Below are 22,644 nucleotides of genomic sequence, written 5' to 3' on the forward strand. Positions count from 1 at the left end.
GGTGAGCAATTTAAGCACTCATTTAAATCGAGCTTTTCAATTCAATGCTCGCAGTAATAAAAAAAAATTGGTTTCAGATTCAGTTAAAGAATTTCTTGTCCTACTTTAAAAGCGAAAAACATATTCTGTTTGTCTAACAAGTTAACGACCTGTTGAGCAATTTCACTGTTGAATTTGGTTTGATTGTAGGTGTTTTTAGATATTTGTTTTATGCAACTTCTGTTTGTTTAAAATGGAATAAGATAAATAAAATTAATTTAATTAATATTTTAGCTGTCAGGCTCAACGCACCAAAATATTTATAAAGAGAAAACGAGTAAATATTTCCCAAACAAAATGTGAAGCAGTTTTTATTGTACTTGTATTCGATCATCTACATCCACATTACGCCATCAACATTTGCAAATTTACATTTAGAGACGTACGAACTAAGCTATACAAGATTCGGATAAAGCGTTTCAAACATATGACTATGGGCGTATGGATATGTTACGACTATAACTAAAAACTATTGCGGAAACGAAAATGTTAGAGTTTGCGCCGAAAGTATGAGGAGTAAAAGATATGCCCTAAACAGATTACGAAAGATTAAGTAAACGGGTCCTATAAAAAGAGCTTGACGAGGGTATAAAGCGCCCAGGCAGCTAGCGCATAGAAAACCCCCAGTGTCGTATAGTGCAGGACCTTCAATCTGAAATGAGAAATATTTAAGTAATTAAGATTGATTGAGGGGTTGATAAGTACATACCTCTCGTAGCGCTTGATGGACTCAGGAATATTACTGGGATCATCCTTGACCACATACAGTCGCAATCCGTAGAGACTGACGCGGAACAGATTGGTCCAGTCAAGATCGCGCATATCGAAGGAGAAGAGCCGCTTGTCCCGATCATCTAGTTTCTCAGTAAGTTTCCTCACATTATCGTTGTCGAAGCGGAATTCGTTAGAACTGAAGTACTTGAGGACATTGCTCAGTTTGTGGATCTTGCGGTAGATCTTCATCATTCTAGGAAAGAACCAAGAGGATTTTAATGATTCTCTTAAGTATAATTAATAACGAAAACCCACCTGGGCTTCTTGCCGATTATCACCATGATGGCATCCATAACCAGGGCGGGCAACGTGTGGTAGAAGAAGCACAGGATGTGGTACTGCCACATGTGCGGCACAATGGTGAAACGCGGATACCAAATGGACTTCCGCATCGGAATGTCACAGCCGTACTCAAAGCCATCCTCCATGTAACGCCTCCAGCTGACCATGTTCTCGGCATCCGGGACGTAATTGTAAATCGGCGGAGTCTCATATCTACAAGGGGAATAAAATTATATATTTATTCTCTATATATTAAATAAATTGACATATGTTTACTTACTTGTTCCGCGCTATATCCCATGCACTGGCCAAAAGTGCATTAACACACATATCAACCGGCACAATGTGCGCCTTATTGTCCATGTCACCCGTGAAAACACGTAGAACTCCGGATCCAATTCCCACAATGACTCCACAGGGACCGTACATGTTGTCGATCCAGCCAGTGACCGGTTCGCGGTAAGTAGTGATCACTGTAAATATTATAATTAACCATCTTTTATATTTTTGAACGCAAAATAAATGCCCATATATAACATGTTCTTCCATTTAAAGCAAGCTCATTTTGCACCCTCTATAACTGGTTTTTAGCAAGCTAGAAAATCATTAATATATTTTACTAAAAACGCCTGTGGCCTAATGAATGATTTATATTACATAACGATGACTGTGAAAATCTTAGCAAAAGTATTATTTAATTTTAACCTAACGAACTTGTTGCACAATGCACGACTTAATTGCAGGGTGGATACCAAATATTCAAAATTCAGTAAATCGATTTAATAAAAAACCTAATTTAATGATATTGAGTTTATCTTTAAGATTAGGTTAGTTCAGAGAGAACTGTAAGATGAAACTCACCAATGCCTGGTCTGAAGATGGTGACTGGCATGTTCTGGGCGCTCTGTTGCACTACATTTTCGGCCAGGACTTTGGTGAATGTATAGGTGTTCGGATACCCCTTGATGATGGTCGGCGTCAGGGTGTTAAGGGTGTGCTCATCGAGGCACTCGCTCAGCTTAAAGGCATTCTCGCCGGTCATCGTGCCGCTGTAGAACTTCTCCTGGATGTGACGCATGTTGCAGTGCGCAAATGCTGTGGAGACATGGACAAGGGCCTGGAAAAAGTTGAAGGACACATAAAAAACTATAAGAAAAATATATTCCATATCCTTATTTATTTGTTTTTATCTAGGACCGCAGATAATGAAAAATGATCTATTTTTCAACAATCATACCTCATTTTTAGATCTATAAAATATTCCTCAAAAATCATAATATCTATGTCAGTTTATTTGATCATTTGTTCAAAAAATATGATTGCTTGATAGAATCCGTATTTTAGTAATTAAAAACCCACCTTCAGGTTGACAATCTCTTTGGCCAGCTTTATGATTTCCTTGGTTCCATGCACATTGATGGCAATGGCCATTTTGAGCTTCTCATCGAAACGCACTGTGGCCGCACTGTGCAGGACGATATTGACGTTCTCGAGGATCGTCTCGCGTTCATCGGCAGTGATTCCCAGTCCGGGCAGCGAGCAATCGCCACTGATAATGGTGATCTGGCATCGGTACTTTGGGTTCAGCTGCTTCATCTTGGCAAAGACCTGTGGAAAAACCAAAAAATTAATTCATCTGTGAACAGGAAATACAATTACCAGGCCTCCACTATCACTTACCGGATCATTAAACAGATCCTCAATGCGGGCAAAGGCATCCTTGCCCTTCTTGGTGCGTATCAGCAAATAGATTTGTCCCACCTCCGTGACGCGCAACAATTTCTCAATGATAACTGGGGACACGAGACACGAGATGAGATGGGGTAAATATTGGGTTGGAATTCCAGTCACGTACTGGGAGTCGAGTGGAACTTACTTTTGCCAAAGAATCCTGTGCCGCCAGTAAGGAAGACGCCCTTGTCCTTGTAGAACATTTGCATGGGCGACTCGTCTGGGGAAGAGATCAATGCAAACAGTCATTAAACAATTAGCCAATTTGATGCGCATCATTGGTGGGCTCAGAAGGGCGCCCATCCCATGCCCCCGCCCATCCAAAAACCATCTGTTTGCATCTGCTAACTTCACTTCAGTTCGGTTTGGTTTGTTTGCCACCAACTTGAAGCCCCGTCACGAATTTAAATGCGCATCAAATGCCACTTGAATTGCGCATAATTCACGCCACACACAGATACTGCTGGCACCCACACAATCGCAGCAGCAGACAGACCCACAAACACTCAGCATAGTTGGGAGGGCACGAGGTTAGCTCCTGGCTGCATATTTGCAAAAGTGCCAAAACGGCAACAACACTTGACGTTTCAACGCCGCCTGCCAATGGGTCTAGACCCCTCCCCCCGGAATCCTCCCATTCCCATGCCACCACCCCCTGTGGAGGCCATCCATCTCTGCCCACATTGTTGTTTGCGGCATCGGTTGCCGTTGCCTGCCACTTGCTGGGCCACTCGTAAATATTTGCAAGTTAGCAGCTCGTCGAGCCATTCATCTATTGTCTAAAACGCACACACGCCTAAAATACTGGCACACGCACAGTTGCATATGCTACACGTGTACTAGCAACTGAACTGACAGAAAAATGTTTCTGAAAAGATTTTCAAAAAAATACAATATCTAACACTCTTGTGCCATTTACCAACGCTAGGTATTTCTATATCATTTAAACTAAATTAAGTTTTACGATGAATGGAAGTCAGTTTATATATAAAATCCTTTTTTAACATCCGATCTTAAGAAATATTTTATTGCTTGCCAAATATTTTTTAAAAAATCTTATTTAATTTATGTTTTTACGCTAATTTGTAACCATTTAAGGATTACAAGAAAACCGTATCTTTACGAAATAATTTCAAACAAAGATAATGGTTCCTTCACTTTACTATTTTAGAGATTTTTTAATGGTTATCCAAATTATTAGAAACATTAAAATATATATTTAACTTTTAACACTTTATTAAAATGAGTAATAAGACAGCGCTAATTAATATTCCTCCAATTAACAAAACTACAAAGCTTTAACTGGCTGCTAATTGTAAAACAAAACATTTGTAAATATTTGGCTAATAACCTATCATAGTTTATTTTAATCATTTGTTATTAAAATAAAATTTACTATTACTAACTTAACTGTGTTTGTTTTCAGTGCCCTGTCTCTGCACATTCCTCAATTGAATGGCATTTCATCTTGAGATGGCCCGCTTCGCCGTAGCCTTCATCTCGAGCTGCCTAATTGCCAATAGTCGGCGTAAATCACTGTCAGCCGGAGAACAGGGGCCCAAGCACACAAACTTGCACACACAATGGGATATCCAGCCGACACCCTTGCACAATTGCCACTTGATAATTGCATAATAAATGCAACATTGCTGAGGAGGATGTGTCTCCGCCGGCGGCCCTTCATCCGTGCCTCGAGGCTGAGGCACAACAAACACATTCATACAAATACAACTTGACACCTAGAGCTGCCTCTGTCCGATGGCAAACCACGGCTATGCCACCTCGGGGAGCCACCCAAGCATCCGACCACCCAACCACCCACTCCTTGGAGCAAATTCCTGGCCCGAGGCCGCACTCAACCACAAGCACTTGGGTTGGCTCACTCAAATGTTTTGTTTACCTATGCTAATTGGCTTAAATGCAACTCAAGCGCACTTTGCATCGCCTCGCGCCCGCCGCCCCCAAAAACCTTAAACTGAAAATGTGAAAACCCCCAACCCCCAACCCCCTGAAAAACCCCCTTCCGAAACCCAGCAGTAAGACAGCACTCAACCGTCATTGTTCCGTGGACGCGGCGAAATTGAGCCTCACTTGGAGTGACTCGAGTGGGAGTTGGAGTGCGGCGTTTAAAGCTTTTCGAGCGCTTTGGGGCATTTGTTCAACGCTAACTCCAACACCAGCAGTAACAGCTAAGCCCCCCCTTCGAACCCACACCCATGGCATCAGCACCAGCACCAGAAACAACAACATCGGGGGGGGCTTGGGGTCCCCACTTTGAGTGAATTGTCAACAATTGTTGTTGGCTCTTCGGATTCTGTGGGCGGCAGACAAAAGTCTGTCACATAATTTGTCAATTTCAACAAATTTTTGTTTTTAAATCCCACCAAGCCCCACCAACCTCCTCCTCAACTTTCCCTTAGGCAGTCATCCCCCGCTAATGTAATATTTCACATAAATGCCTTTTATTTTTCCTGGTTTGTGGCCGGGGTTTTTGCGTTGATCTTGGTTGGATATTTTTTTGTTTGCATTATTTTTTTCACATTTTTTTGAATGGTCACTTACCCTTCACGTCATTTATGAGCTGACAATGATCTTCCAGCGTTTTCATGCCGTTCATGATGTTCATTATTTTGGGATCATCCATCTTAGCAGGGTTAATGTTTCCTAATTATCTGTAAGAAGGGAATAAATATGGGAATTAATTAAGGCTGGAAACTGGATATTCGTTTTGAATTATACACATCTTATTAAAGTTCATTAAACTGATCTTAACCGCTTAAACTGAATCAGAAATGGGGTATACAACGTATTTCCGCCATTCTACATAAACTTAACATCAACTATATAAAATAAGCTACTAATCACTGGCTAAAACGTAAACCGCTTAGAGGAGCACAGGCCACCCACTTAAAGCCCAAAATTATAGCGAAAAGAACTGCAATTTCATTCCCTTTCGGCGACACAGATAATCCCTTAATTGAATATCTGGACACCCATTCAGCTAACCGCCCCCCAAAAAACACAGAAGTTTCGGGAAATTATTCCTTTAATTCGAGCTAGATGAATGGGAAGCGAAAACCATAAAGCCAATTACAAGAGCCCCAAAGCGGTAGCCATGCGACTGTTTCTTGGCTACTAAAAATCAAATATATATATGTAAGTAAATTTCGCTCCAGTAAAGCTCGAAATTTAATTAAAACTTTGTTCTTTGCTGGCAGACCAGAGAATGTGGAAAAGGGAAAGGTATAGGGGAAAGTCGGAGGGAGATGGAGGGAAAGAGTGGAGCGCGTCAGTGAAATTTCTAATGAAGTGCCAGACGCACCTGTTGACACAGGCCAAAAAACACGAAGGCAAAAAATAACAAAAATCTCAAGGAGAGATATGAAACCGAACTCAAATAAAATTTAATAAAATTCAAATTTTCGAAAGCAATTGCAGCGTGGAATGATCTTAATAAAACTATGCAAAAGTTGCGATAACAAATGAATTACAAAATTTTTGAACTCGTTTTATTTACAGCAAAGTGTGCAGCGAATTAAATCACATTTTGAACTCGGTTCGAATATTTTAATGAACCAGTTTTCGGCGTAGGAATTTCAAAGTGCAGGCGCATGCAGTGGTCAACCTGTTACTTCAACTCATAAATTTTATTTCGATTTCGATTCGAGTGCCCAATGACAGTCATTGGCAGTTCGATGACGCCTGAAAATAATGTTAAAGTGCGCACATGCTCGAAACCTTAGTTAGTACGTACTAATAGTGATAATTACAGGCTGGGCAGCATTAACGAATGACTCCAGTCTATTGAATTAAGTTCTCCGAAAACCCGGAGTCGCGAATTCCGGTGCAGAACCCAAGCGAAAATGACAAAGTAATCAAAGCTCAGAGGGCATTGTTCCACAGTGAGATATCTCACCCAACAAATGAAGGGGGAGCAGAGCAAACAGTAAGTACAGTGCGTTTCACAACTGTATACTGGCAATTTCATTTGAACTCCCAACAGGTATTTAAGTTCAGGAATCGGTGGTTAATTTGCCAATATAGCGCCAATTTATCGGTATAATTGGGGGCGTATGTTAATATGGAACCGGGTCGGATCATTAAATAAAGGGGTATTGCGATAAGGGAATGATTAAACAACCGTATTTAGTATAATTACCGCATATCTTTGGTCAGTTATTATCTCAATTTAAATAATTGGGTTTCATTGCATTCACTTTCCACTTTTAATATCTTAGAAGTTGTACTAATTAGCTAGCGTTGATTTAAATATTCTTTTATTTTCAGTCCAAGTTTTGAATCCTATATCGGAATATTGGTTAACATATCCTAAGCACATTCTTTTATATAGAAAATAATATACATTTATAATTTCATGGCATAATATTTTAAAATTGATTTCCACACTAATTCAATAAATATTCCTTGACTTTCAATTTATATTCAATTTATATTTAAATAAATTAAATGACTAAAAAGATACCAAGGTTAAAATATTTTATTTTTTTATTACCTTTAAAATGGTATCAATATTTCTACAATTACGTTTATAATAAATTACATTACCTAATTGATAAAATTTATTTTTAATGATTTCAACAATGAAAATAAACTTTCTTAAGATAAGTAAATAAATTACTCCGACCGCCTTACACCATCGGCCGACACTGTCAGCATGTAAGTGCGTGGAGAACAAACAACCAACGCGCCATGAACAATGGGCGGGAGCAAACAAAGGGAATGGGACCCCAAAAGGAAAGCAAAGGGCTGCGGTGACAATGGGATTGCGAAAGCTCGAATTCGATATGAAAATGAGAATTAAATAAATTCGTGCAAGTCAAAGTCTCGCACAATTAACCCATATTTGCCATATTTGCAAATGAAAACCGAGCCCCATTACCAGTTCCTCCTTTTCCATGCACATTCCCATTCCCATTTACCATTTCCATTCCGATGCAGTTTTCTGTGGCCGCTGGGTGTTGCATTTCACACCAATTGAGAAGCTTTTACACCACTCGCGCTTGGCTCGGCGCTCACTCAGTCGGATGAGTGACGAAAGCAACGCAGTGCAATCCAATGACAGAATGCGGGGATTCCCCGGGGGCAGCCAGGGACACTTAGTTAGCTGGTAGCTGTTGGCTGGGCAGCCTGCCAGCCTCGTTCAACTGACTGGATACCCCCTTTTCCCCCTGCCAAAAAAAACCCCACTCCAAACTCACGACTAGCTGGCTAACTGGCAGTGCGGCCAAAAAGCCACTGCAGCTGATTGCACCACGTTGACGACCACAGAGCCACCAATGCCAGCGAGTAGGAGCATCCGACCATCCGTCCAGCCATCCAAAAGCTACGAAAGGTACTCGTTCTGTACGCACTGAATGAACTTCTCATAGAGCAAGGGGCAAAGGGAAATGCAGGGGGGCGCGGCCGGGGGGTTCGACTTTGTAGACGAATTTATACATTGTTTAAGTATCAGCCGCAGATACTTCCCCACCGCCCACCGTGCTTACCCCGCTGTCCACTCAGTTGTCGACACCGAAACTCCATCGTCAATGCACATCGAAGCGCAGCTAATTGAAACAGTTCGGCACAGTGGGCCAAAAAGGTGATAGAAAGGGAAAAAATACTTGAAAATAGGATACAATTAAAAAAAAAAATTTTATTTGTTGTAAAAAAATATACAGATGAACACTATTATTGACAGTAAATGTAAAATAATTCTGTAAGTAAGTATACTTAAAAAGCAAAAAAATATTTTTATAACAAACGAAATTGGTTTATTTGTTCATTTTATGAGGCTTCATATATATGTAAATAATAGGTTAAATATTTTCGTGGTATTTATACTTAAGTAAGATTATCTTGAAATGGAATTTTGAACACGCACCTTTAATACTGAACAAAACAAAAATATTTACATATATTTGCCCTATGTATAAGCATAATTTTCTTATTTTAAGCAACTTTCTTACTTTTAAACGACAAAAAGTGTTTGGAAACTTTTTTATGACAGAGGAGCTATGCCCGTTCAGAAATTTCACCACTGTGTGACTCGAACTGGTGTTGCCGCTTCTGCTACTTCTTTTACTTTTGGCGCTTGTTTGCGTGCGGTGCACCATTCTGCCTGCAGTTGTTGTTGCTGCTGCTGCTGGCCGGCCAACTGCTGCTGCATTTGCTGCTTCTGCTGCTGTTGCTACAACTTCGCCAGCAACAACAACACAAAAAACTTTTCGGTTAACAATGGGCTGAAAAACAAAAGTATGAACCACAACAATAACAAGTGCACCCTGGAGGGGAGGGGAAATGAAAGGGGGGGGGGGAGGTTGAGGAGGGGGCAGGATCAGCTCTGTTAGCAATGCAACAACACAGCACCGACAGCAACAATGAGAACAACGCGGCCAGCAGCAAACAAAAAATCAGCGACTGCACCACCACTTTGCTTATTTCCATGGAATTCTGTTCGCACCACCCAAATGCGAATCGAAAATTACATCGCGAAACCACCTGCCCCCCCTCCCCCCACAGTTTTCTCCACTTTTCCTTTACTTTTCCGAACCGCAGAACACCCCCAGACCCTCGTCGAACACTTTTGACGAGACTCATTCGCTTTGAAATTTTATTTAATGCTTTTGTAATAAAGTGTAAAATGGTGGAAAAGTGCAAACAACGGCCACAAGAGCGAGAAATGCAAAAAATAAAGGGGGGAAAGCGGGTTGTGGTGCATAATATCAGCATCAGCATCATCATCATCAGCAGGCAAAGGCAACATCGTTAACAGGAGGAGCTGGTCCTGAATATATAGGTTGGGGGCGGCGGAATAAGTAAGAACTGCGGCCAACACCAGTGGCCACATTAAAAGAAGAAGAAATAATTAACAGCAACAGTTTGAAAGTCCATAAAATGGAAATGGCCGAGCATTGCCATCGCCATCGTCGTCATCGCCGTGTGGAGTCAACCAGGAGCCACCCATGAGCCACCCAGGAGCCACCCACGAACCACTATGCCATCCCACCATCGCCTCATTGGCATCGCCATTACCAGTGGTGCAGACGCCATCGCCATCGCAACCGCCACGACCACCGCATGTGCCATACAACTTCCGACTTCCGTTGGCTTTGGCCTGTCTGAGAGTCTGACTGGGGCTCCAGACTATAGTACTATATAGTATATATACGTATATATACGTACTGCTGCACTGGGCCCTACTTGCCGGCCATACCCTTTTCTGTTAAGTGGCCATGACTGTGCTATCGATTTGGTTGCATCTCCACGTATTTACTGTCAAACCCGTGACAATGCAAATAAGTTGAAGAGCGAACAAACACAATGTTTTTCATAGATTATTCAAACGATTTTTCTTGTATAATTACTGCGAGCGTTGATTATATCAGATAACACATTCATTACATTGCAATGCACTTAAAAGGGCGAGACAATAAGTATTGAAACTATTTTGAATGATGACAGTGACAGTCCCACCAAATTTCACATAAATTAGTTATTTCATGACCACTACTTGTATTATCATAGATAACAATCAAATCATTATATAAGTGTTTTTTAGTATTATCCTGAACTCGCGTTTTAAGTGGAATTTACTTGTAATTTGAAGTAGATATTTACTAAAGGATGGTTAATGACGGTTTCAGGAAAAAGGTTAATATAAAATTATTGGTAATACAACTTTTTAAATGTTGGTTCTTTTATTTAATTATACATTTTAATATTAATCCACTTTAATAGAGTATTCAGAATTCCCTTAAATGTGCCATTCTGACTTTCCCGATTTCATTCCTTGCTATTTGTTAATACCGTTGTTGCTTTTGCTGTTGTCACTGGGTTGACACACAAGCAACGAGTCGGTGCGAAAAATGTTCGTTAAATCTATTAAAAGATAATTACGTGAAGACAAATGGACGGGAGGCCAGAAGCGCCACGGGGTGTCCGGGTGGGTATCCTTGTGCCGGGCTCGGGCATCCTATCCGGTGGCAGTGCGCTGTCCGTATAGCTGTCCGTTCAACGGAGAATGGACCATGAACACGGACTATGGGTCCGTAGCCGTGTCCCGGCTGCGTCTGCCGTAGCCACCAACAATCCATACATCCATACATATGTACGCTATTATTATTCGAGTTCGTTGATACGATAACGCTAATGGATATGGATATTGATTATAGTTTTTATGTCGCTTATGCACCGTGGCTGTTGTGGCTTCTTTCACCCCTCGCCCATCTCTCTCATCCCGCATTTCCCATCTGTCGGGCTCCATTTCGCATTTCCCAGGCCACTCAATGCTGGTGGTAATGATAATTTTGATTATATTGATGCGTCATTTTATGAGCCGCAATGGTATTGAAATTGAGTGGTCTGTCACAGCGTCTAGTTTATGGGGAGCAGCATAATGGCAGCCAGCGCCAATTAACAGCTGCTCAAATGAATCTCTCCGATGGGATCTAATGAAAGAAGCCTTCTTTCAGACCCCATTAAGCAGGGATTAGGGTGTAGAACCCCCGTTTTTTTTCTGTCTGCCTTCTTGGAACCCCCTACGACCTTTGGATAATATGTGTGTGTTCGGGCACTTAGTGGGTCGGCGGTAGTAATTGCAGTCAGTCGTTGGGAAACTGCGAAGTATAGCTATTGTCGGCGAAATGCGGTGTGTCTTAACGACTTTATCCAACGTCCGATGTTTGCATTGAACAAACTGCAGGTTCTTGACATTCCCCTCTGGAAAATGCTAATTACACGTATCTTTTCAGCAGAACGTGTGCGAACTCGCAATATCCAATTACGAATCTTACACAAGTGACAAACATTTGCGGCAATTAAATTAATGAAACTTTGCGGGGCTACGTGTCTTGGATCTTGTTTAGATATCTCTTTGAATATATATTCGAGTGCTATCAGCTGATATCTTTCCGGTTGGGTTCCATTCTCACAGCCGTGTAAAACACTCCATTGCATTCCAATCCCCAATCCCAAAACCATAACCAAAACCCAGCCACACCTGAGCTGCCGGCCAATTCGAGCGTTTAACCAAATAGTTTTGGTTATGGCCGTGTGGCTGGCAATAGCGTTTATGTATTGGCCAGGCAAATATTGCCAAGCAATTGCCTCATATTCGCATTTTGGCATGGCCATAACAGCAATCAAAGCCAAATTGAATAGGCAAATTACCAATCTTCATCTGCACGCAACCAAAGCTATGCCCAATGATGGCCCAAAGAGATTTTGGTGAAATGTATACAGCAATACTCGTACAGGGTTTAAGTGCAGTTAAATATGGGTTTGACCCTTGGGGACATTAGGGATAACATGAACTCAAAATTGAATGGGCAAATTGTGCCTTAAAAACGAGATGAGCCTCTTTGATCACAATTTAAACAATTAATTAAATAATACACCGTTTGTTGCAATTACTGTTTCTGATTTTTAGAAATCAAACAATAATATGTTTACTCATTAAAAATATACCATTACAAATAACTCCATTTAAACACAAAAGTCCAAACAAACCAAGAAAAACTTTTCAATGGACAGCTCGATTAATTGAATTCACATTAATTAAACATTAATTGATTTTTATTATGATTTATTTTAATTTGATTGTCCTCATTTTTCATATAATATATCTACATACATGTATGGTTATTATAAAATACTTCATAAAATGAACAAAGATCCAAAATTTCCAATAACAATTTTAAATCAATTTCAATTGTTTGTTGCGCCATTATTACACCTGTTTATTTATGGCTAGTTTTTCAAAATTGTGGAAAAACTAAAACGCACACCCACTTACCCACATGCACCCGTAAACACATACTATTACAAATTGTAATTACATAATTCGCTCATTATCAATGACAACAACAATTACAGCAACACGACATTACAAAATCGACATAAAACAAAAAAAGCGTAACGAACGCGAGAAGGCGAATAAAAAATATAAATAAATTAAATGCGCTCCGCTATAATTTATATTAATTAATCGGTTTATTTTTTTCTTCATTCGCGATTTTGTTGCTGCCATAATCGTGGAAATCACGGCAAAAATCAATGCAACAACAATCGCGGGCAAGTAATGCAGAAACGGCATTCGCGGCAAAAAATATTACTATATACAAAAACAAATTTATGCGCTAATAAATAAGCAAACATTTAAATCGTTTTCAATAGCTATCTCTATCTCCCTCTCCCCATGACGTCTTCTCCCTCTCACTGCCGCAATTTGTGTAATTTATAATTAAATGTAATTTCAAATTTTTGTTTGGCCCATACGTACATACATATAAATAACGTTTGCTATTTTCCAATTGAAGTTAAACAAAAGCCGTGCAAACTACAAGCTTACGCAAAATGCAGTCACATATGAAAAGCAATGCTTAAAAATGTTTGATAAGGGAATAATTACCCATTAATTGGATTTTATAAAAATAGTTTTATTTATTACAAAATTAAATATAGTTGTTATTCAATAAAGTTAACAAACAGATGACATCCTAAGATATTCGCTGCTATTCTAAAATGATTTTTAAAGAATCGCTCCTTAATTTAATGATTTTTTAATATTAGCCAATTTTTTTTTAAGTAAGTAAGCTTTGAAAATTACTATTCATTTTTTTTTATTAACATCTTTTCTATTTATCTATCTATATCTCTCTAACTATCTATCTATCTATCTATCTATCTATCTATCTATCTGTCTATCTATCTGTCTATCTATCTGTCTATCTGTCTATCTGTCTATCTGTCTATCTGTCTATCTATCTATCTATCTATCTATTTATCTATCTTTCTATCTATCTATCTTTCTATTTATTTATATATCTTCTTATTAAAATCGTTTTTAATTATACGCATAATAAACCTAACAACTTATTTTCCCAGTTGAAATCCCCTTCACAGTAATGCCCAATCTGGTGAAGGGTATCAAAGGAGTGGGGAGTCATAATGGAAATTCTTTGCAAATTGAAATTGCAGCCTCTTGAGCTCGAAGTGGCATGCGACATGACTGGAACTTAAGTGAAGGGGCGTGGCAAGGGCTCAACCCACTTAGAGGGTGGGTGGCTAAGCAGCTGGGGCGGGGGCAGGGGGGTAAACGGTTAAGAAATCACGTCATAAACGCGCCGAGCACGAATTATTTACAAAGCACGCGAAAGCCTAAAAGAAGGCCCCTCCCCAATAAAATAACAATAAACTATGCTCCATAGCCCAAGTCAATGGGCGATGGGCGATGGGCGGTGGGTGGTGTGTTGGCCATAAAAACAAAGCAACAAAAGCAAGGGGCAGAACAAGCCGCAGTGGCATAAACAATTGTGTTACAAATACGACTACAAATGCATAAAGCAGCGCCCGAGTTGGCCAAAAAGGAATTCAGCCGGCAGCAACAACAAAAAGGGGAGCAACAAATGTCGTCTCTTATAGACGATTATTTATTGTTAACGATTTATATTTGTTGTTTGTGCCACCGCTGGAAAAGCTCACATTTCAAGGAAGCGGTCCTCGTACGTGCGAATGTGTGAGTGCCAGCCCCAGATTGCAAGCTCCGTTTCAGCCCTCCTCCCCCCCCCCCCTCTCCTTTTGGCCCGAGCGATTGAGCCTGATTGCCGGCTCAAGTGTCGGTCGCGTCACACGGGGCGTATGCGTGTCGGCCGGGCGTGGATCCAAGGATCCAGGGATTCAGGAATGTGGCAAGTGGCAGGGGCGGGGCGAGGGGGCGAGGGGGCAAGGGGCATATAGCCAGGGTGTGGCCCTCAGAGCTGAGCACTTCTTCCTGCCAACAAGGCAATCATTTTTTAATATTTTGTGGCACCCAGAAAATCTTTGAGGGTACTCAACTCAAGCTGATTTTTTGTTACCTAATAACGACATAAGCTCACAATAAAATGCAGTTTTTTTGTGTCGCATTGTTGACTGGAAATTATATCATCAAATTAATTTATTTAGCTTTTCATATTAAGCATCAATATTTGTACATATTTTAATTACTGACTTACTTTTTTTTTCTGCAGAAAAAATATATATTCTTTCACATTCATGTATTTGTTTTCCACCGACCACATTTTCACACGTGTTAAAACCTTATTTCCGCTGACTAAAACAGTTCTCTTAAAGAGTAACGCCAACTGCAATAGAGAATTTTTAGCCTTGGCTCACCTTTCATAAAGATCGTGCCAGATTTTAATATAGAATACAAATTTTGCAGTACTGTATTATTTTAATTTAAGGCAAGGCACGTAATGAATTGCGTTTTTTGAGAATCCTTGGAATTGTTAGTGTGGTTATAGCTTGTTTTTGTGATAGCATCATATGATTTTTTATATGATATTTTTTAATACAAGAAAAAAAAAATCGCTATTTTAGATTTTTTTAAAGAATAATTTTGCTATTTTGATGGTGTCAAGAATAGGGATATTTCATATGGGCTGCGATCATGGCTGACCTGATCTGATCCCCCTGCCACTACGGGCATCTCTGGCTATGATGGCCATCAGTCGCAAGTGTTACAGTTACAGCTCGCTTTCCCACACGTCGCGGGCAACATTCTTCTTCGTCAAGAGCGCGGCATGTTTGACAGCAATGAGTGCTTAACACGTACGAGAGCTTTTGTTCGATATTCACTGATGATGCTGTTGTATCTGCTGTAGTTGTTGTGCTTGTTGTTGCCATTGTTGTCATTGTTGGTGTTGCTCATTTGCCACTTTATCTTGGCATTGTGCATGTTATTTACTGTTGCCTCACGAGCTTCCTTCAGCCGTCTCCTTTGTGCCCCAAAACTTGTAGCCTCAACGGGGACTGTCAAAGTATCTGTATCTGTATCTGTATATGTATCTGTATCTGCAGCTGTATCTCAGTGCGTGCACATTGTTTTCTGTGTGTGTGACAAATTTTCGTAGGAAATCATTTGCTATGCTCTGTTAAACGACGACTTTCTACCCAGTCTCCGGTTATTTCTGTGACGCCCAATTCATTGAGTCTGCTGCCTGAGGGTTTAGTTACCCCCTCCCAACCAAAAAACCCCCAAATAAACCAATTTAGGAGGAACAAGCTGGAACAAGACCGAGACGAAGAACAATAACCGACCCAGTGACCCACACAAAGTAGCACAAAGATGTTTTACGAGTGCTGGCTGTTGTTGTAACAATTTGTTCATTACTTTTTATCACTTGTGGAGGAGTGACCTTTGGCCCTCGAAGCGAAATTGTTGCCCCTTTTTTTGTGTCAATATTTTTTATCCTTTTTTTCCTGCTGCTGCTCATCCATTGTATCATCTATTACTGAGATTTTTCCCCATTGTTAATTCCCTCTGATTGCCAATGTTGTATTTATTGTTTTTGTGGCTGCTGCACCCACAACATGGGTCAGTTGAAAAGCAAAAAAAAAAACATTGCAAAATTTTGTCTGGTCGTGGCCACAAGCAGTTTCCACCGAAACATGTAATTATGTACGAATTTTGTGGATAATACATGCACTAAACCCCAGCAACCTCAAGCCTAGACCCCGCCACGCCCCCAAAAAATATTTCCGCCCCGAGGTCTAAATGTATATTTTCCCTCATTTTTATGCTGCCCACAAATTGCATTCAATTTATTTTGCTTGTTGCAAATCAAAAATCTCCATAACGCAAAATGTTCCCTCCGCAATGTTTGTGAACTGCATAAAAATGTTTAACATCGCATAAAAGTTATTACTTCATTTATTTCAAATGCAAACATTGTTCTCAACCGAATCCGTTTTCCGAAAGTTACCGGCGGAGTGGGGAGGATATACTTTTGTTTATTGCAATTAAATGGAGTATGTTTCCATGAATCCCTTGGATTTGCGGAGAAAGAGTAGCGAGTTTTCGGAATATACGGCCAGGTAATTTCAAACTTTTAGATATAACTTTTTAAAGCTTTTTGAATGGTCTTTCAATGTTTACTAATTAAGCATGATTAAATTATTATTGGTTTTAGTGTAATTAAATTATTTGTTCGTTTTACTTTTGGTTTATTGCGGGTTTTATAAACTTTGAGCAAATGATTTTCATTTTCGTTTGGTAGCCACCTAACAATTCATTCTTGCTTTAATAAATTCGAAATGACTTTATGCTCCATCAAATGAAATGGAAATTCTTTGCATATCAGGTACATCAAGTTGAAGCTTTTTTTTATGGCCAGGCACTTTATGACCATCTGCATTCTGGAATCTCCATTGTAACTTAATCATAGTAAGGGAAGGAAAAGGGGCAGGGGCACAAATCTGACCTGGGCGAAAGTATAATAAAGTAGTCCTTTCGATGGCAACTCTGAAATCAAAAACAATTTCAAGGGTCTCAGATCAGATCAATTGAAAGCCCCAGCTAGTGTTTTTTATTATTTTTAATAAATACTTAAGAGTAAACCGGATATTTCAATATCCTGCCCACTGGCGATAGCCCACATACACACACACTGTATAGGATTTGGGATATATATAGACGAGTGTGCGGACAGGGTAAGAATGGAAAATGCTCTGGCGTATTTGCATAAGAAAAACTAAGTTGAACCAAAATCAATGATTGTACACTACCAACCGCCACGCCCCCGAATTCCTCGGGCCCGCCCCCTCAACCCAAAGTCCTGCGATGAAACACTAGAGGAAAGGATAAAAAGGGGGCGGTGGCAAAGAGGGCTGGTCGCTTTCATATTATTACTTTATGGTTGCCTCCAGTTATGCATACTATAACCATAAATATGCTCCAATGGAGCCAAAGTCAGCTAGAGCAACAAAATCAGACTGGAGCGGAAAATAACAACAATAGCAGGATGGATAATATTTTGTGTTTGTATTAATGCAGCACGCATACATATTTATACTATAACTCAGAACAATAAATAGTAAAAGCTGGATTATGATTAAATCGATTACATGGGGAGCTAACGTTGGCCAAACATTCGTTATGTGTGTGTATATGCGTTTGTGTGCCTGCATTACGCCCACAGATATGCCACGCCCACAGGCACACACTCCTTTATAGGATATCCTGCCCAGAGAAAATCCGAAAATCGTAGGGAAAAAAAGTCATAGGAAAAACGCAATCGAAATAAAGAAGTAAACAAGGAAGCCATAAAAATGAGTCTATGACGGGATACATATTCATAAATGCAAACAAATTTGTGTATCTGTGTGTGTGTGTGTGTTTGGGGCAGGCGGACACACAGATACAAAATAAATACGCAGCACTCGGTTTTCATAACTGAATTGCATGCCCGATTGAATGACGAATGGAAATTGAATGAATCCCCCAGCCAAATGCAATCGAAGATGGGAATGGAAATGGACACGGATACGGGATACGGGATGCGGACTTCACAGGACACAGGATCCACATCCACATCCATATCCAGCATCCCTTTTAGTGCTGCGCCCTTGGTGACCGTTTTTAAAGCTGATATATTAACTTTATCCCCACTCAACCTTTATGCGCAGGGAACCATAAATGCGATTTTAAAGCCATCGAGTATTCAGATCCGCAACAGAGTGAATTTTTGAAGAGCCGGTAAAAGTCTGCTGATGAGCTGAGGAGCACTTTTTTTTCCAATGCGAAAATTACATAATATACCTGACAGAGAATCGATTAATGTTTATTGCTGCAGCACGATTATGATTCCGATTCAGAAAATTAACTAGATAACTATCTTAATTTGAAAAGCCAATTTGTGCTAATTGAAATGTTTCACTCATAAGAGCTCAAACCAAATGAGCGAAATCATAAACATATTTACAGTATGAAACATATTGAATGCCAAAGTGGGGATGAAATAAAATGAAAAACGAATTTAATTTAAATGAAATAATTAGACTATTATGACTTGAGGTAAAACATTTTGGTCTATATTGCATTAACAGTAATTTAAATATATAATATAGTAAGCCAACATTTAATAAAGGTAAAGCATTTTGTTCATTGATTGAATAATTAAATTACAGAAAAATAAATGGAATATTCATTGATTAGCTAACCAAAGTTTGCCAAATGTGTTAAAAGAATTAATGGTTTGCTTTAATTTGAAAATGGTTTATATTAAAGCAAATTATAGTTCATTAAACATTATGTTGGCTACATAATATTTAATGATATATATTTAGAAAATAGTGAAAAATAGTCTAACTTCCGCAATTCACCTTTTTATTAACTACCTCTCACAGATTTTTACTGCAAATTACTTTTTATTCACATTTATATAGTTAATTAGACTACTATGAATGTTTGAAAATATTTTCAATGGCACCTCCATTGATAAAATCTCACATCTCAAATCTTCGCTGATAGTATCTAAATGGATGCAACCTCTAGAGTGGCCTCGAGTCCCCTAATCACTCCCAATGTTCTCCGCTTGGTTTACGCAGATGTAAACAAACCAAACCTGCCCTAAAAAGTCGATAAAAACGCGTAATCACAAACAGACGGCGAACGTGATGGGGAGTTGGTCAGGTGTTAATTGGAGCGAAGCGATTCAAGACCAGCTAAGTTCAATGTTGAGGCACTTAGCAGTTGTTAATTGCAGACACTCCCTGTGCAGCAGTTAGTTAGTTTGTTAGTTGCTTGCTTAGTTGCTTCACTGGGCCATTAATAGAATCTCGGACAAGGAATTTACCAATTAAAAGTCATGATCAACTGACGCACCACCGACTACATAGTTAATCATCATCGGGGACAGCAGTCCAGCATCCCAGTAATCATTATATTATACTCATTATATCATCATCATCGCCATTGACGGCGATGTTGTCGTTGTCGTTTCGGTTGGTAACTTTTCGCACTTGGCCAAACTTCCGCTGAAGGCGAACCGAAACTTTCATTGAACAAGAGTCTTCGGAATCGACTCGAGGCAAGTTGAAAAACTTCAATTAGCATTAATCTTGTTGACAAAATTTGTTTGTGCAAATCAACAGAACAACATCAGCGTGGGACGGCAACAAAAACATCAAGAGATTTAAATGCAAACAGCAGTTTGTCAGCGCGTGTGCACATATACATATTTTTAGAATGCCTTAGCCATCTATTAAAATATGAGCTAGATTCTTGTCTTAGTTAGTCTGGCACTTGTTCGACCAGCAACCTTTCACTTAATTCAAAACCACAGTGACCCCTACCCCATGAAAAAACACCCATCCACTGGCTCCCTCTGGTTTCTGGGTTTCTTTTTCTTATTTTTTGCCATCCTCCAAGCCCTCTTTGATTTTATGATTTTCCATCATGTCGGCAATATCGTATGTCTGCATGTATTACCTTCGATACCCTAGAGAAGGGTATAGTACACCCAGAACTTTCTTAAAGTACTAACCTTTACCAAAAATGTAAGAAATATTATTTATGGTCGTCCAATTCAAACACGTTTTTAGAAATTTCAGAAAACATTCAAAACAATTTCGTTGAGATTTGTACATCTTTATCATTTGCAAATATATTTGCAACAACAACAAATATATACATCATTTATTAAAATCACTGATTTGGCAGTCATAAAAACCAAATCAAAAGGCTGTCAATTTGACCATAAAGTCTGGCACACAAAGTGGAACTGGTTTGCTTTTGGCGGTTCTTGACTCCAATTGATGCTTTTATTATTAGTCACCGTTAAACAAAAAATACAACAAAAAATGTTATACAAACTTTTGATTGAGAAATTTTTTGTTGATAAAAGAACAACTACAATATTTACTCATTTTCTCTAAGCAGAGACTACTAATTTGAATTTTTAAACTGGTATTAAAATAGGGTATTTGCAATTTTGGAGCCTTCGAAAGCAGCCAGCATTTCCCCTAGTTTTTTGTTGGCTCTTATTTTATTCCATTTAATATTATTTTATTCGAGCTGCTTTTTTGCGGCTGCTCGTGGTGGAATCCGAGGACCCGGGGCACTTTGCATACCGATATGATCGGCATGTTATCCGCCCTGACCATGGCTTTGGCTTTGGCTTTGGCTGTACTATGGCGATAGCCAAGGCTTCGGGGGCTTGCATTTCCCTGGTAACGGATAACTGGACCAATGGACCACCGGCCAACTGGCAACTGGTAACTGGTTCAGCAGTTCTGGCCCTTGTTCTGGCCATTCGCAAATTGATGCAACTGGGCCAACGGCATCAGTCGTGTAATGGGCTTAATCGCTTGCATGCATCAATTATGACGACGAACTGAGAGGGGCCGTCCGTATGTGTGAATGGAAAGTTAATTTCCAAGCAAATCGCTCAACCGGTTGACTAATCAATAGTTGGGCATTACCTAATAAATCGATGTCCAGTATCATCTTACCGGTCATGCTCGACATGACAATTAAGCTGGGCACTAAACTAACGATTTACTCTGGTGTTAATTGTAGGAAGTTAGCAGTGGTGGTAAGGTATACTTATTTTAAGTACTGTTTGCTGCCATTTGCAGGTGAACTTTGAACTTTGAATTTGAATTTATACCGTTTATCAAGTGAGGATAAAGTCCGTTTTGTACTTGTTCGATTTAATTAAACGCTTATCTCCTAAAGTATGCAAAGGTGATAAGTCGAACAAAATAAACATATACTAAACTATTCACTCATGGGCGCTTTCTACAGCCCATTTCCATTTTCACCCACATTTTTTGATTCCCCTCGAAGGTCGACTTGCAAATAATGTCACGTAAAGTTTGGAAAAAGCCGGGAGATTTCGAAACTGGGACTGGGTCGCAATTGGTAACCGCTGCACAGGAACAAGACCCGCGCACACGTCTCATTTCGACGTTGGTTTTTGGGTGCGTAATGCATAACAATGTCACCAGTTGCGAATCGAAACCAATTCGAATTGGGATCGAATCGGAATTGGAATCAAAAATATGTTGAGATCGGTGGATAGGCTGGCACGTATGCGGAACCCGTTAGGCCCCCGATCGCTGGGCATAATTTCACTAGTTCCCGTTCCTCGTCTTCGAGTTGCCATGAGAATCTTGTTAAGGGGTCTCCCAGCACCACACCTCCGAGTTCCCGTATGGGTTAGCCTGGCAAACAACTTTTATTTTCACATCTATCTGTTAGATACCACGTACAAGTGGCCAGCGTACGTGCGTTTTGATATTTTAAACAAATATTTAAAACAAATTACCAAAGCACAAAAGTCGTATGCAAACGAGTGTATGAGCTGCCAAGGAGCTGGGCAACAGTGGTCTAAAGTCAGGGAAAAGTGTAATCAGGATGTTGTGGGATATCTGTATACCGAAGACAAATTCTAAAAATAGATCACAGTCTTCCAAAGTCATTCAAAATCAATTAATCGAGTTTAATGAGTATTTTGATATAAGATAAAAAGGACTTTAAAATATCTTCATAATATATGACTATTTCAAATCATCTAACTCAAAAGATGCTTAGAATCTAAGAATTAGAATTTAAGATGTCTGGGAATAAAAAAAGGAAATATTTTGACCGGCGTCTTAATGTATTCATATATCTTGAAACAAAATATATTATCATATTTTGAATGAACTTGAACATATCTATGATGACATTTAGAATAATGGGCTGACCACTGTTCCTGGTATTCGATTCATTAAAAAGTGGCAAGTTGGTAGCGACTTGTTGGCTTTTAGTTAGTATCTCTGCCCGCTTTCTGTCCCTCCCCAGTCATATTTTTCCTGTTTTTTTGGAGAGACAGATGGTTAGTTTTGGTCAGTGTGGCCAAAATGCGGGCACAAACGCGCTAAAGCTTTGGCTTAGAAATTGGGAAGCAGTACGAAAGTGAGACAACGGTCAATGGTGGTCAGTGCGTATGAAGTGGGAATGGAAAATAAGGAGGTAGCAGGGGGGGGGGGGGGGTCCCATGAGTTGTG

At 39.7% G+C, this 22,644-nt stretch overlaps 1 protein-coding gene across 1 annotated transcript in view; it reads right to left on the bottom strand.

The window, feature by feature from the left end:
- Nucleotides 1–323: 323 nt before the first annotated feature.
- LOC119562932 (fatty acyl-CoA reductase wat) overlaps nt 324–22,644 on the bottom strand; it is a 29,747-nt gene continuing 7,426 nt past the window's right edge. Inside the window, exons 2-10 of the mRNA XM_037876084.1 lie at nt 5,389–5,498; nt 2,972–3,046; nt 2,776–2,888; nt 2,455–2,703; nt 1,957–2,212; nt 1,376–1,568; nt 1,069–1,308; nt 749–1,006; nt 324–691 (exon numbers count right to left, since the gene is read on the bottom strand). Of these exons, the coding sequence (XP_037732012.1) occupies nt 604–691; nt 749–1,006; nt 1,069–1,308; nt 1,376–1,568; nt 1,957–2,212; nt 2,455–2,703; nt 2,776–2,888; nt 2,972–3,046; nt 5,389–5,470 (1,554 nt within the window). The 5' untranslated portion in view covers nt 5,471–5,498 and the 3' untranslated portion in view covers nt 324–603. The remainder of the gene's footprint in view (nt 692–748; nt 1,007–1,068; nt 1,309–1,375; nt 1,569–1,956; nt 2,213–2,454; nt 2,704–2,775; nt 2,889–2,971; nt 3,047–5,388; nt 5,499–22,644) is intronic.

The sequence above is a fragment of the Drosophila subpulchrella genome, chromosome 3R (genome assembly GCF_014743375.2).
Source record: "Drosophila subpulchrella strain 33 F10 #4 breed RU33 chromosome 3R, RU_Dsub_v1.1 Primary Assembly, whole genome shotgun sequence".
Taxonomy (NCBI): domain Eukaryota; kingdom Metazoa; phylum Arthropoda; class Insecta; order Diptera; family Drosophilidae; genus Drosophila; species Drosophila subpulchrella.